This window comes from Sebastes fasciatus, chromosome 21 (assembly GCF_043250625.1).
Source record: "Sebastes fasciatus isolate fSebFas1 chromosome 21, fSebFas1.pri, whole genome shotgun sequence".
NCBI lineage: Eukaryota > Metazoa > Chordata > Actinopteri > Perciformes > Sebastidae > Sebastes > Sebastes fasciatus.
This window is the reverse complement of record NC_133815.1, coordinates 13,404,727-13,419,303: the sequence shown is the minus strand read 5'-3', so window position 1 is coordinate 13,419,303 and position 14,577 is coordinate 13,404,727. Positions and strand designations below refer to the sequence as shown.

The window sequence follows — 14,577 nt, the reverse complement described above, 5'->3', positions numbered from 1 at the left end:
ACTAAACTTGATTTGCGTGAATCTTACGAAAGCAGCAAAACTTTCATTCCATTTAGAAATGTAAAGCATACCCTAATTTAGCAAATTTCCTAAAATACTCAAGAGTTAAAAGTTAAAAGTGTTAATTAAAGGGAAGATGCTTTAAATATATAAGAGCCTGTTCAGATTTGTGACCACACTGGTTATGTACAACAAAGGAAAATGGAAAATACACCAAATACATGAAAGATAGAACTCTAATAAGATTGATTTATCAGTAATGTGAAGACTTTAAGTTAAAAAGGATCTGCTAAAGTGATGAAAGCAGCTATGAGGGAGGATGACAAAGATACTATGGAGTCTCCTTCAGCTGTTGTGGGCCAAATTTCCAAAAGCATCCGTGAAGTGACTCAAAGTGACTCAGTGTAAATGGAGCATCAGATTCTGTGCCCTGGGTAAAATATCCTCTTACAGTACATGTAAAGCTGATTTTTGAGTCATAGTGGAGCGGTGTAATACAGTATAAGGCTGGGCAAAATGACTGCAATGACCTGGCTCACCTCTAAGCTTAGGTTTCCATTTAAATATAGAGTAGAGAATAGATTACCCCCTAGCAGAATTCACATTGAATATGTAAAGAAGGTCTACTCTGTTGTCACCTTGATAAAGATCCACATCTGCATGAGTATGCTTCTGATTTTAAAATCCAACAGATTGGTTGTCTACTTTCAGATGTTTTACAGTAACTACTGTTCATAGCTGCATGTCAATGCACTGCATGGATATGAAAATATGTGTCTTCAATTGCAACAAAAGACTTTCTGTGTTTAAGTACGTTGAGAGCAACTTAAAACCGGAATCTAATTCCTTGTATGTACGCACATACTTGGCCAATAAAGCTGATTCTGATAAATAAATTATTCATTTGATTTAAATACAAAAATAACTTATTAATTACATTACAAAGTGGTAATTAAATGTCCCTATTAATATTTCAATCCCGTTCTTCTCTCTGTATGATGTAAAAAGTGATATGCACATGATGTGCACATATTTGGCCAATAAAGCTGAATCTGATTCATAAATCATTAATTTAATTAATAATCTTTTTAATTATATTACAAAGTGGTAATTAAATGTTGCAATTAATCTTTGTATCCGATTTGTCTCTCTTTTAATAGTTAATAATCCATTCATCAAAACTGTAAAAACAAATAAACTTTGGTATTATTATTAAGTACAGCAGGAGGACACATTTGTAAAATGAAATTAAAAAGTTACTGGTAAGTAAAATGTCAAAGGAGATCATGAATTATTTCGTAAATCCATTTAAAAATGTATTAATTTATTCAGCATTTAAAGACAAAATAATGAAAAAGCAATATCACTGCGGCAAGTAAGTTTTTGAACTGCGATATTTTCTGTTTATACAACATATCACTGAAGAAATTGCTGTTTTAAAAGTATCAATTAAGTTTAAAAATATAATTAAAAGTGTCAATTTATTCTGGTGGCACACTCTATTATAATATCTATTATGATATAATATAATATCAGCCAATCATATACAGATATAATATGTTTAATTGAAATATTAAAAAGCATAGTCACAGTATCAAACTGTGATTAAAACCCTTAAAACTTGCAAAAATACTGCAGCCAGGTTCAGTAATCTCGACTGAAATGCTGGTTGACTTTGCCAACCGTCACATAGACGACTAAACTGATAAGAACAAACTGCTTCTGTTCCTTCATCCATACAAGTTCCATCTCCAGCTGACCGTCTGAGTCCTGATAGTGGATCAGGAAGTGCTCACCATTGTAGTCATAGGAGACGGGCGTCTTCTCTGGCTCCATGGAAACAGGAGAGCCGACACACCAGAAGGGTTTCCTGAATTCGTCCAGTAGCGTCAGATTCATGATGCAGCAATTCTGGCAAGGAATGAGCAATTGTCAAGACCTCTTTTCTGCACTATCATTGTTGTGATTTCAGTGGGGTTCCATTAAGTATGTATACTTCTTAAAAATATGCATCCTCATAATGCTAGGACTAAAAAAAACTGTAAAAAAATCATGATAAAATGAGAAATAAACTGTATTCTCCTTAGCTCGGAGATCAGAGGGAATGATTCTGAAATTAACTTCTTATTAGATCTGTGAACATTACAATAAAACTAGTATGTGGTCTCATTAGCAATTCTTTTTACCATTTGTCAGTAACATACTTAAGATGTTTTCTTTGTATAACACATAGTGGAAACAGAGCACACAGCACATGTTGTACCTTCACGCTGCCCTGCAGGGCCTCACACCTCCAGGGCAGCGTGATGCTGCCAGATAGAGGTGTCTGCTGCGATGAGGTCGTCCTGCTAATGGCAGTCAGCTGGATTAGGCCGTCACTGATCTGAGCTGGTCAAAGACAACAACACATGGCAGGTAAGTCTAACACTATAATAAGTAGCATCAAAATAATATGTTTAGTCATTTCAAAAACATGGCAAACACATTAAGAAGATTTAAAAACATTGTGATGTTACCTGGATTTCAATCTATGAGCTATATAAATGATCTTCATATACAACTAATTTCTTAGTGAAAATAGCTAATAAAGGTTGTCGAAAATTTCAAAGGTTTTATTTGTCCCATGCTCACACAATATGTGCAGCATACAGTGGCACACTATTTAGACTGTGCTAAAAAGGCAAGTGTGCAATAAATAATAAATAATATTTAGAATAAGAGAAATAGAAATAGAAATAGATAAAGATTTTAAGATACAAAATATATAAGTATATGTGATATAAAATGCTAAAGCGTATATTGACCTGGTGTGTTGGTGGGCTGTGCAATGTGTGTATTTGCATTAGAGGTGTCGCAATATACAGGTATTGGCGATAACTGTGATATTTCAAAATTAAATACTTGATATCATGTAAATAATACACCTATGATAATATTGTGTAAATAATCCAGCACCTCTTATATCATTTTTATATATATGGTTATGGTCACAGACTCTCTCTACCTCCCTACTCGTATTCTGAGTGTAATAAATTTGCCAAAAAAGAGACAAAACGCGCAATAAACTAAGTTAAAGATGAATTTGAGTGATAACATTATTATTATTATTATTTTTCAAATTTTCTATAGATATTGCAATAATATCGTTATCATGAATTATTTTGGCCACGATAATCGTGTAGTGAAAATCTGATATTGTGATAGCCTTAATTTGTATATAAAAATGGAAAGACATACATACAGTATGTCACAGTTGAAAGGCAAACTATGTATGATAAAATATTGTACGGTACATGCTGAGGTGCAAATATGCAAACGTACAGTGTGGTGCAAAGGCAGAGGACAATGTGCAGCTTCACAAGGATGAGGATGTAGATGGCCTGAGAAAAGAAGCTTTTTGGAGCCTGTCTGCATTGGACTTTTGACTACAGAGGCACTACAACAATAACATATACATATTATGTAGTATGAGAAATAAAAACACCATAAAAAAAGCAAACTGATTAAATTAACCTTGCTCTGTATTCCTCTAAAAGTTACCATACATGTGAATCACACCTACTCTGATTGAAAAGACTAGAGTTCTTAAATGACCCATACAGTACAGTGGACAGTGTGACTTAGTGAATAATATGAGTATAAATAAATTACTTCTCCTGCAGAAGAGCTGTGGGAAGCTTCCGGACACGATCTCGCATGCAGTGTCGTGGAGAACAATGTGTAGTTGGTAACCATGGAGACCGTAGTCAGGGTCTGTGTCATCAAAAGGGGGTTTGATGATTGGAACCACGTAGGGGCTGGAGGAAGAAAAGAGAAAAAGGTTAATAATGAAACTAAGACTAGCGAGTGAAGAGAACATTAAGAAAAAGGTATTTCATTAAGGAGGCATTTCAGAGGTTTATTACTTCTGTGGACTGTAATCATGATGTGCTGGAACACTGTGTTCTCACATGAAACCAGGAGAGGGGGCTGTGTCCACACTATGCTCAAGACTCACTGTGCTCAAGACTCACAATAGCAGTGTGTCGCAGACAGTATCAAGAATGCTGTGTAGTCTTGCTGAGGCTTTATCTCTCCTCTCGAATGAGCAGTGAAGCACCTTTAAGACTATACAGCAACTCCAGTACTAAATATCACATAACTTGAATTATGTTTTCATTTTCAGATGTATGGAAGATAAAATGTGAACACTATATAGTTTGGTCCAGTGGTTTACCAACCCTTTCAAATAATGTCTACTTCTAATTCCTCATTTTATTTATTATTTTACTAGTTTCCACAGTTTTGTATTGTATCCATAAATTTGTATAGTACACGGATCACGCCCCCTAGTGTTCAACGCAAGGAAAGGCATCTCTTTAAGGATGGATAGAAACACCAGATATGCGAAATAAGTTACTACATAGATATAAAACAGTGTTTTTATATCTACGAGTGACTGTCTGTTTTCTGCCGTCCAGTCTAGACGAGTCACATTCATAACGTTACATTTTTTGTAAGTGAAGAAGTTCGACGGCATATTTAGCTAACATTGGTAGCATACTAGCTGTGTAACGTACAGTGCATATAGTGTTTCATATGTCTTTTAACAAAATAGTTAAAAAACTGTTAAATAAGCCATCGAACATTATACGAAAAAACAAATAAATAGAGCAATAGATCAGTTTATTAATTCGCTCATTCTACACACAGTGCATAGGTGCATACGGTCTGTCCATTATCTGCCACAAAAGTTATTTTTCAAACCCGGAAGGAGGAGTTTCACAAACACATCGCAGATCACAGAGGTTCCCATAGGAATGAATGAACTTCCGGTTGACTCGCATACGTATACAGATATGTGGAAACAAGGTGTAAGGGGTATATAAAAAATATGCTACAGTGACATTATCCACTGTGGTGGTGAGATATAGGTGCCAGTGATGCTGACGCTTCAAATCTCTCCCTGCTGTGCATCATAGATGGGTCATATCAGGGGCATCGAATGAATCGCATCCTTTGAATCTGAGCCCTAACCGTCTGACGGTGATATACTGCACGCCCATATAAGCATGTGGATAAAAAAGGTGAGCCTGTTCAAGTGCAGCCTACCTAACAGAAGATCCCTGGGTGCTTCTTTCCACCAGCTTGTGGAAGTGGAGGGTGAACATGATGAAGGCGACGGAACACTGGTCCTGCGAAGAGAAACATCGCTAAAATTCCTCTTAAATTCTTGTGCTTTTAAGTTCAAACATTTTTTTCAGCAACTGAAAGCTAATGAATAATGATTTTGAAATGCCATAGCTGCCTGTGAAGTAATTACCCTCCAGACACCGACGATGACGCCGGGCTGCAGCAGCTTCAGTTCAACCAGTCTGTCCTGGCCGATGACCTGCGCGCTTTCAGTTAAGGCCTGCATGTCTAACTTCGCCATGAGGGACCTCCAGCCGGGTCTGACAGAGCAAGCAAAGAAAACAGTAAGTTTCACTGAGAGAAAATAGGAAACAGAGGCATAGATAGAGAGAGAGAGAGAGAGAGAGAGAGAGAGAGAGTAGAGATGGACGCTGGCTGTCTTACTTCTTCAGGCCGGGGCATTTGAGGGCTACCCTCCTGACGCCGTGGAGGTGAAGGGTGGAAATCTGCTCGTAGTCGGGCAAGCCGCCTCCTCCACTCCAGCACAGAGTCACAGAAGTTCCCGTGAACTGGGACCAGCTCGGCTCATGAGTGCCCTCGCGCCCCGACTTATCGGAGACCGTCAGCTCCCAGGTGACGTGCAAGTTTCTAGAGTAACACAACTGCAGGATTATAGCAAAGAAGATATGACAGATATTTTGCAATAAAAGCATGTACAATTGCAGTGTGGTACGGTGGGGGGGAAAACCTGAAATTAAGTGGGGAAATAACTCGATTAATACACACATGACTTACTTAATGAAATGATATGCAACGAACGAAACGAAAGCGCAGCTGTTGTGATGAATCTCTTGATCCAATTCTGTCTAAACTGTGATTCAGGGCTGCCCCTACTGTGATACAGCCGGTGTCTTGCTGAGGCACCATCCAATATCAATTAAGTGGAGGAACAAAGCTAAAAACTGGAGCGGCCCAGGAGGCCCCAGATGACCCAGGGGATTCCGCTCTGCATTGTCTGTGTGTGTGATGTCTTGTGAAATGATTATTACCAAGGTAAATCGCATGCTCCTCAGAGTCTCTAACAGACAAACCCCCCACAGGGAATTGTCTGAGTTGGTGGGAGGCGGGAAGGGAAGGAGGAAGGTGTGTGTGTGCATGAATGTGTGTGTTGTGGATGAGGAGTAGGGGGGGGCTAAGTAATTTATTTCAACAATTCAGACAGCCTCTGCAAGGAACACAATTATTTCTACTTCCCCTCTGTACCGCAGCGACTGCCACGGAACTCAAAATTGAGTGCTGCACAGCCTCTAATCAGAGGTTATAAAAACACAGCAGAAACCGCGATGAGGGAGCTTTCCTCCCGCGTGCCGGCATCCCCCTGAGCAGACATCTCGCTCAGACACAGACCTCCTTTCTCACCTTTAATAAGAAAGTGTCATTAAGTGCGATATGAAAAACAAACCACGCTTTGTTTTTGCTAGCCGGCGGCTTGAACTGTCCTCTAGTCTCTACCCTTGAACTTTCTTGACAGGGTGGATCTCCGAAGTTATACTGCTTGCTAACCACAGACAGGGCAAGGGTTCCCATGATACCTCACAGAGCCGCTTCCAATTGTAAAAACAAACCAGACATACCAAACAGATGGCAGATGGTATACAATCAACACACCTTCCTTTTAACTGAAATAAAGTAAAGCTGCAAACTGTAAAAATATAGAACTAATAGACACAATGATTCCCAGAGAAATAGTGAGACCCTTTTCTCACCTCAGCAGCTAAGGGATTCAAACACTTGAAAACACATGGTAAGCACTCAATTAGCTTAACTCACAAACAACACTTGCCAGGCTACTCAAGTGTCTGGTAAGTGGAATCAAGCGGCTGGTACATTAAACAAATCATACACCTCAGGTGCCTCCATCTGAGTGGTGTTCGCCTCTCTTACCTGAGGACCCGCTCCGTTTGGTTGGGCAGCCCGGTGTGACGGCTGATGACTCCAAGATGACTCTTCAACTTGTCCTTGTCATACGTGGCTACAGTCTTGAAGTGCAGCCACTTCCAGTAGCCCACAGCCCGATCATGCACCTCCACTGTGGCCACCTTCAGCAGCAGCTCGTCCATGCACTTGGGTTTCCGTTTTTTTTTATTCTTGCCCAACTCTGCTATGTATAGCTTGTTCCACAGAGCACTGCAATGATGGAATTGACAGGTACAGAAAGGTGAAATGTCACTGTCAGTGAAAACGACCGAAAAGGGTTGATAGACAAGTGATTGAATTATATGAAATATGTCTGATATGCTAATGTGTTACAGGTGTGTTGTTTTTCAATGCAAATGTTCTGTTCTTTGTGTATTGGTTGATAAAAAATATGCACTCTGATAAACTTCCTGTTAATGGATAACTTTTTTTTCCCATGTTTTTGTGTCTAAGTGACTAATGGGGACAACACTTTTGAAATTGGTCCAGTATTGAGGGATAATGCTGCAGCCGCCAGCCGCTAAATGAGCTGTAATGTAATCCTATTGGGGCAACCTGGCGCCGTCAGTTTATGTTTACTAAAAGTGCTTGTTTCTGCCACTGACAAACTCAGATTGTTAGAGAAATTAAAAGTTTTTCTTACCTTTGGCTTGATTTGGTCTGTTTGTTATTGTGTGTCTTGCTTGGAAAAGCCTTGTTCTGAAACCTTGCGTCGCATCTACATTGTTGAAATCATCTAAATATTTAGCCATGACATTGAAAATCTGATTTAGATAACACTAAGCTACGCTTTCTGTACTCCAGCACAACAAACTCTGACAACACCGGTCGAGCAACAAGTCACATGACACAATGACAAACAGGAAACGGAAGGTAAGAAAAACGTTTCATTTCTCTGTAGGGTCCTTTCCATAATGTTGTCAGAAACTTAGGATAAGAATCTGATCCTGTCCGTGGCAAAAACAAGCACATTTAGTGGATGTGAACTGACGGCGCCAGGTTGCCCCAATAGGATTACATTACAGCTCATTTAGCGGCTGGCAGCTGCAGCGTTCTCCCTCAATACTGGACTAATTTCAAAATGTGTTGTCCCCATTAGTCACTTAGACACAGTGACTTAGTATCATTACTCATGCCAGTTATAGACAAACCACTATTAGTTTTGATATGTGATAGCAAACTTTACAACATTGTGGAGTGAAACAACACAGCGTTAGGTGTCACTAATACCATATCCCACTCTTTCTTATGAGATGTCATGTCCAAGTTTACTGTTTTGAGTAGGACATGAAAACTGCCTGACAAAACAACAGATGTCTCTGTACAGCATATAATATACAAAACTCAGTTTCTACTTCATTTTCCCAGACGTCAATTCATGTGGGACGCCAACCTAAAACGTCGTCTTTAAGTGAGTAATTTGTGGTGAAGGACAACGAGGTTGCCAGATTGCCTGTCTACAAGAAAGCTGTCACTTTGCAAAACAAATCTCCATCTAATCAAGTCATTTCTGTCTAAACTGAGTTCTGAAAGCTATTCATTAAGAAAAAGTGAACTAATCTGCCAATGCTCCAAGTATTTTTCAACTTATTTCCAGTAAAGTAGACTTTTTTTTAAAGATTTTTTTTTCAGAAATGTGTACTCTTGAAATAAGAAAGAATAATGAAGGTCACAACAATAAAATCAAGAAGAATAAAATCTATAAAATGATCAATTTATGAATGACAAAGTGATCCTTATTGAAGACAGGTTTGATGTAATTAAGTCCACCAGAGCTGAAATTATTTAAAAAATAATCAACAATCCTGAGAACCACTTAATCATTTATGTCATGTTTTAAACAAAAATGCCAAAAACATTCACTGCTTTCAACTTCTCTTGTTGGTCACCTTGGGCTCTGGGAAACTGTGATGAACAGTTTATTTTCTAAAATATTTTAGACCAAACAATTAGTAGAGAAAATGATCAACAGATTGTTTATAAAAATAATCCTTGATTGCAGCATTTTACAACTTGTTTCAAGAAAATAAGACAAAAACGTGCTCACTGTAGGATTGGATTCCCAAAATGTATTTAATGTACTGTGTATTTTGCATTAACAAGACCTGGCTGGTACTTACTTATCGTTGGCGAGCTGATAGAAGAGCTTATTGACGTGGCTGATGGTGAATAGAGCGGAGGCATCCAAGTATGACAGAATCTTAATCAGGATCTCAGATGGCAGTCTGTGGAAAAGAGGTAATTAGACATCACTACAAGGAAGTGTCACCGGTGTTTTTGTTCAGCATGCACTTCTTTAGAGGCGGCGGTGGATGAGACAAATGTGTTCTCGACAGGCTACTTGGCAATCTTATCATACACCTCTGGCAACAAAATGAAATGACCCGTGTCGGTGTTCTCACTCAGTAGATTTAGTATAAAACAAACACAACATTGACTTCAAGATTTACTGTTTTGTGAAGCGCTGTTATGAGACTTTAATATGAAAATACACCTAAATCACAAAACAACAGAAGAGGGTGTTAAACCCAGTAGATCCATCACATTTGCTCGGATAAAATTGTGGCATCAGAAAAAGACCCAAGGTGCAGGAAGTGATGAATTAAAGCGTGAGTGAGACTCAATCTCACATCTCAAGTCACCAGTGTTAGATCTTTTATCTTTCTTGGTATGAGTATATTTGGGTATTGAAAAAAAAGACTTGTGAAAGAGTTGTGAAAAGATGTTCTATGTAGAAATATTGATCTGATTGCACCTGTCCAGGTTAATGACGCCAATGCCATCCAATTCAATCTCTGGAGTTAGTAATATATTCATGTTCACATTACCCGCCTGGTCAATCACTGGCATTTCACTACATATCAAACACCAACCAGATGAAACAACTTCAGAAATGAGACATAAAATGAATAAATCATTTGGTGTCTAATCAAAGCTTTAAAATTCAAATCACTCACTTGGCTGTGGACATGTACAGAAATATTGGTTTGAGTCATTTTGGGCATTTCTAAAAGTGTGAAAAGAGAAATGACTGCTAGGAGATTGGTTGACATGCAACACAAGACACATATCCCCAATATTGCAAGTAAATTTTCGCATAAAGACAACACTGTGTTCATCTTAAACCAGTGTCTATCAAGTCTAAAATTAAATCTAAAAATTCCCAACCAGGCCACCTATGATTTAAATCAATTTTAGGGAAAGACAATTGCTCTGAATAAACTAGAGCTGAAGCGAGTAGCCAATAATCGATTAGGGGGTCAACAGAAAATTAATCAGTAACAATTTTTAACTCAATTATAAGTCAAAAATACGAAGCATTCTCTGGTACCGGCTTCTCATATGTGACGATTTGCTTTTTTTTGTTATGTCATAGCAAACTGAAAATCTCTTGGTTTTAGAGTGCTGGTCGGACAGAACAAACGATCTGAACACTTCACCTTCACTTCACTTAGGGAAAGACGTTTTATAGAAGGTTAATCGATTAACTGAAAAAAAAAAATAATAATAATAATGAAATCATTGTTAGTTGCAGCCCTAATCTAAAATACATATTTACAATAATGTGCAATGCATCTTTAGGGTAAGTGAGTCAGGTTTGGATTGCTTTAGACATAATGTTCCAGTAAACTGAGACCAATTTGAGAGAGTAATTTGTGTGTATTGAGATAGATAGATAGATAGATAGATAGATAGATAGATAGATAGATAGATAGATAGATAGATAGATAGATAGATAGATAGATAGATTTCCCGAGGGAAATTCAAGTTTCCAGCATCAGAGTTCCATAGTGCAAAACATGTTAGTAAAAAGGCAATAAAAAAGTTTGTAGTGCAAAGTACAAACAAATATACCAGATATAAAAATACAAGGAGATGAAGAAAACTGTTAAAACTGAATATAGTGCAGGGTAACAGCTGTGATACAGGACTATTAAAAAAGTGAATATAGTGCAGAAGAGACTGTTAAAAATGAATATAGTGCAGGGTAACTCCAGATCTTATGACACAGGGTTCTTAAAAACGAAATAAATATATAAAATTTAAAATGTATTTTCAGTGCAACAATATCCTTGCTAAATATGATTTTTTTTTTTTATAATATATTCATTGGGTTTTCTTATTTTCACAAACACAATAAGAATAATAAAAAAATAACAACAACAACAAACAAACAAACACTGGTACAGCTCAGATCAAAAAATGTATATAGGAGGTCATAAGAAATCGTCCATAGTGCAGAGAAGTCCCAGGATTTTTATGAGTTCATGTCCAAGAGACTACTTGTGAGATAATGGAGGAGAGATCAGGTCCAATATAATTCAGATAGGGCTGCCAGATATTGTGGAACTGATCTACTTTGGCATATTTGTGAGATATTCCAAAGGGACCATCTCAAATATGACTTTACGCCAGCCTTGGACAGAGTGTTTCTTATCACTAATCCACTGTAGTAATATATTTTTTTCTAGCAGCAAATGTAAGAAAGTTATATAACCTCTTGTTGGATGCAGTAATTATATTTGTACTTGGGGTTCCTAAAAATCAAAGATTCATTTCTAAATCCATAATATTTCAGACCAGTACTTCTGTAATTTATGACACGACCAAAGGCAATGGGTTAAAGTACCTATTTCTGTTTTACATTTGAGACACAGAGGAGAAAAGTGAGGGGTCAAAATATGATTATTAATCTGCTTCAATAGCATTACACTCTTGTTTGCTGTATAAGAAATCACAGACAAAGACAGGTGTAGTGATGAAAGCAATGGTGTGATTGCTGCTGTCTGACCAGGTGTTTCATTGCTGTATTCACTGCCTACATTCAATGGAGGAAAGAATCAGATAGCTTCATTTCAACATGAAGTAAAGTGTCTTCTTCCACCTGTATTGATTTTGTTGCTCTGCTTTTATTGTGTTTTGCTGTCTATAAATCCTTTTACTTATACAGGGCAGTAAAGCCTTGACTTGCTACAGTACCTGAAGCTGTTGAACGTCACGCAGGTGTAAAATATGAGTTGTGTTGTGATAGATTACCTGTTCATATAGTTCAGAGATGATTTGTCAGCTCTTTTGGACGTCTTCACTCTGGAAGTAGCTGCTTTTGGTGCTGCCATTTGTTTCTCTGGTCTTGACCTCCTTTGAGTCAGATACAAGATAAGTGATGTTTGCTAGGAAGTGCCAATCACCATGGTGACGTCCAGTCAAGTTCCGTGTTTCAGGTGCAGAACACAGCTTCCGGTGGTGGGGTGGCCCTTCAAAATAAAAGCGGTTAATCTGGTCATTTGAATCATAAATTATATTTTAATATAATTCTGTTTATATGCTTAATATACTGCAATATTTTAATGTAGCAGCCTAAATACAGTATGTGCTTTGAATCAAATTAAATTAGAATAATGTTGGATATTAGTGATGTGTCGGTCACGAACGAGCCGCTTCAAACAGCCGGCTCTTTTAAGTGAACGATAAGAGCCAGCTCCCGTCCGAGAAACGATTTTTTCTTTTTCTTTATATAATTCAAGGCAAAATGATAGGATGATCTTCTCCGCACCACCGGCACTCAAAGCACTGACAGTGATTGAATGTTGTGTTAATGACATCCGTGCGACCAATCAGGTGATGACAGACAAGGATCATACCATCAAGCAGGGAGGGACGGGGGTGGGCGGCGCATTGACGGTCTACAGGTACAGAGCAGGAGGAGAGAAAGAGAGAGAGGAGTGCGGTGCGCGAATAGCAGACAAGATGAGTGACAGTCGGAAACGAAGCAGCATGTAAAATTATGGTATTCTGGAAATTATAAGGTTTAGTATAATTATATTGAATAATTTAAGTGATATATATGCACACATACTAATCATAGGTCAAAACAGCGCTAAATGTGGCTGAATTATAAAAGGCAGAAGTGGTAAAATGAAGAGCCGTTTGAGAGCCGGCGCTTCTTGGTGAGCTGAGCCAAATGATCTGGCTCACTAAAAAGAGCCGTACTTCCCATCACTAACAGTTTGCTCTCGATATAAGTAGGTACAATTGCAGCAGGGTGGCTGTGGTTTGAAAGGCGTTTGAATAAAATAAAGCTGTGTGACTCACAAGAGATAGATTAAAAACAAATCGGTCAAAATCAAAGCAGCGGAGGCTGAACTATTTTGAATTTCAGTTTTTAGTATGTGTCAATCTCCTAAAGCACTGACCTACATTTCCCATGATGCAACCTTACTTCACCAGACCTTCCCTGCCTCGTAAACACCCACACCTTTAAAACTCCTCACCCCCCAATGCAGTCTTTCTGTTTTAAATGCGTGGGCTCAAAGCCCAAGCTGAGATAACTCTGATGATTTTCTCAGACTTGACAAACTCCTCCAGAGCCACAGACAGAAGACATTTTAAAAATACAAGTCTTGCATTCAAAATCCAAGACCCTTGATTTCGACAATCCCCTTTCTTTCGGTGTACACTTCATTACCTACTACATTGCTATGAGTCATGTATGCCACAGTACACTCATAAAGACACATATACAATCTGTGCATCTGTTTTATCTACATGCTTTTTGGATTGTTTCATCCTGAATTTATAAAAGCTAACCAGGAACTGAGGCTGCAAATCAGCTCTTGCCAGGCATATATAGATTACACCTGCTTGCATTTCTTTATCCTACATAACAATGTTTACCTCTATTGTCCCTATCAAATAAAAAACTTACATGAATAAACTGTGTTTTTGGCAGCCGAGAGTAGTAATTGGCAAATGTTTGAAGATGTTTTAGGTGTCAGATGTACAGTACTATATATTCTGGTAAACAAAGATATAAAAGATATGAACAATAAAAAATGACTCAGTGATTTATACAGTGCTTATATACAGTATATTTAACTTATATAAGAACGAAACCTCAGTTTCACATGAGATCGGGATGAATCGTTAACATAATTATGTAGATATGGACACACACACATTAATGACATACTTTGTTTGCCTGACCATAATCACAATGTACCTTACCCTAACCCTACTTCAAGTCTTACCACCTAAAAGTTGATGGTTTACATTTAAGGAAGCTTCTTTTTGTCCTGAAATCAAATGTCTTTTTACACACACACACACACACACACACACACACACACACACACACACACACAAAGTAATACCAGTTACTGTAAACTCTAGCAGGCACAGTACATCTCCTGCTGTAGCCTTTCTGTGGGTGAGCAATATAACTCCTCATCAGGGTGTTAGCCCAGCGCTAGCAGGGGAGTAACGGGCAAGATTGATGTTATTCGTCTCCTCACATGCTAAGATAGAGGTCACATCTTACTGATGTAAGACAAGAGAGGCATAACAAAATTCACTCAAAGGTTTCTTTTCGGGGCTGCAGTGAGGGAGAGGAAATGAACTTGTTTGAGAGTCTGACCTCATTTCACATATGAAGATACAGATTCATTTAAAGCTGCTGCACACAAACAGATGGACAGGCAGGCAGATGGA

The 14,577-nt window shown here is 38.1% G+C and overlaps 1 protein-coding gene across 1 annotated transcript; it reads right to left on the bottom strand.

The window, feature by feature from the left end:
• Positions 1-1,064: 1,064 nt before the first annotated feature.
• On the bottom strand, positions 1,065-12,563 carry fbxo15 (F-box protein 15). The gene is made up of 10 exons (XM_074622092.1): positions 12,456-12,563; positions 12,127-12,344; positions 9,210-9,314; positions 7,057-7,299; positions 5,557-5,760; positions 5,303-5,432; positions 5,092-5,174; positions 3,652-3,797; positions 2,264-2,388; positions 1,065-1,911 (listed from the first exon to the last, which is right to left on the bottom strand). Exons 2-10 carry the CDS (start codon positions 12,204-12,206, stop codon positions 1,645-1,647), a joined length of 1,383 nt encoding a protein of 460 aa, XP_074478193.1. The 5' UTR covers positions 12,207-12,344; positions 12,456-12,563; the 3' UTR covers positions 1,065-1,644.
• Positions 12,564-14,577: the final 2,014 nt, after the last annotated feature.

What these genes read in the sequence shown, in the direction of transcription:
- fbxo15 (XM_074622092.1), bottom strand. Translation starts at nt 12,206, where the DNA reads ATGGCAGCACCAAAAGCAGCTACTTCCAGAGTGAAGACGTCCAAAAGA. An exon ending in TCTCTGAACTATATGAACAG is followed by an intron (nt 9,315 to 12,126) that starts GTAATCTATCAC and finishes TCTTTTCCACAG; the next exon opens with ACTGCCATCTGAGATCCTGA. An exon ending in ACAGCTCTTCTGCAGGAGAA is followed by an intron (nt 2,389 to 3,651) that starts GTAATTTATTTA and finishes GTCTTTGACCAG; the next exon opens with CTCAGATCAGTGACGGCCTA.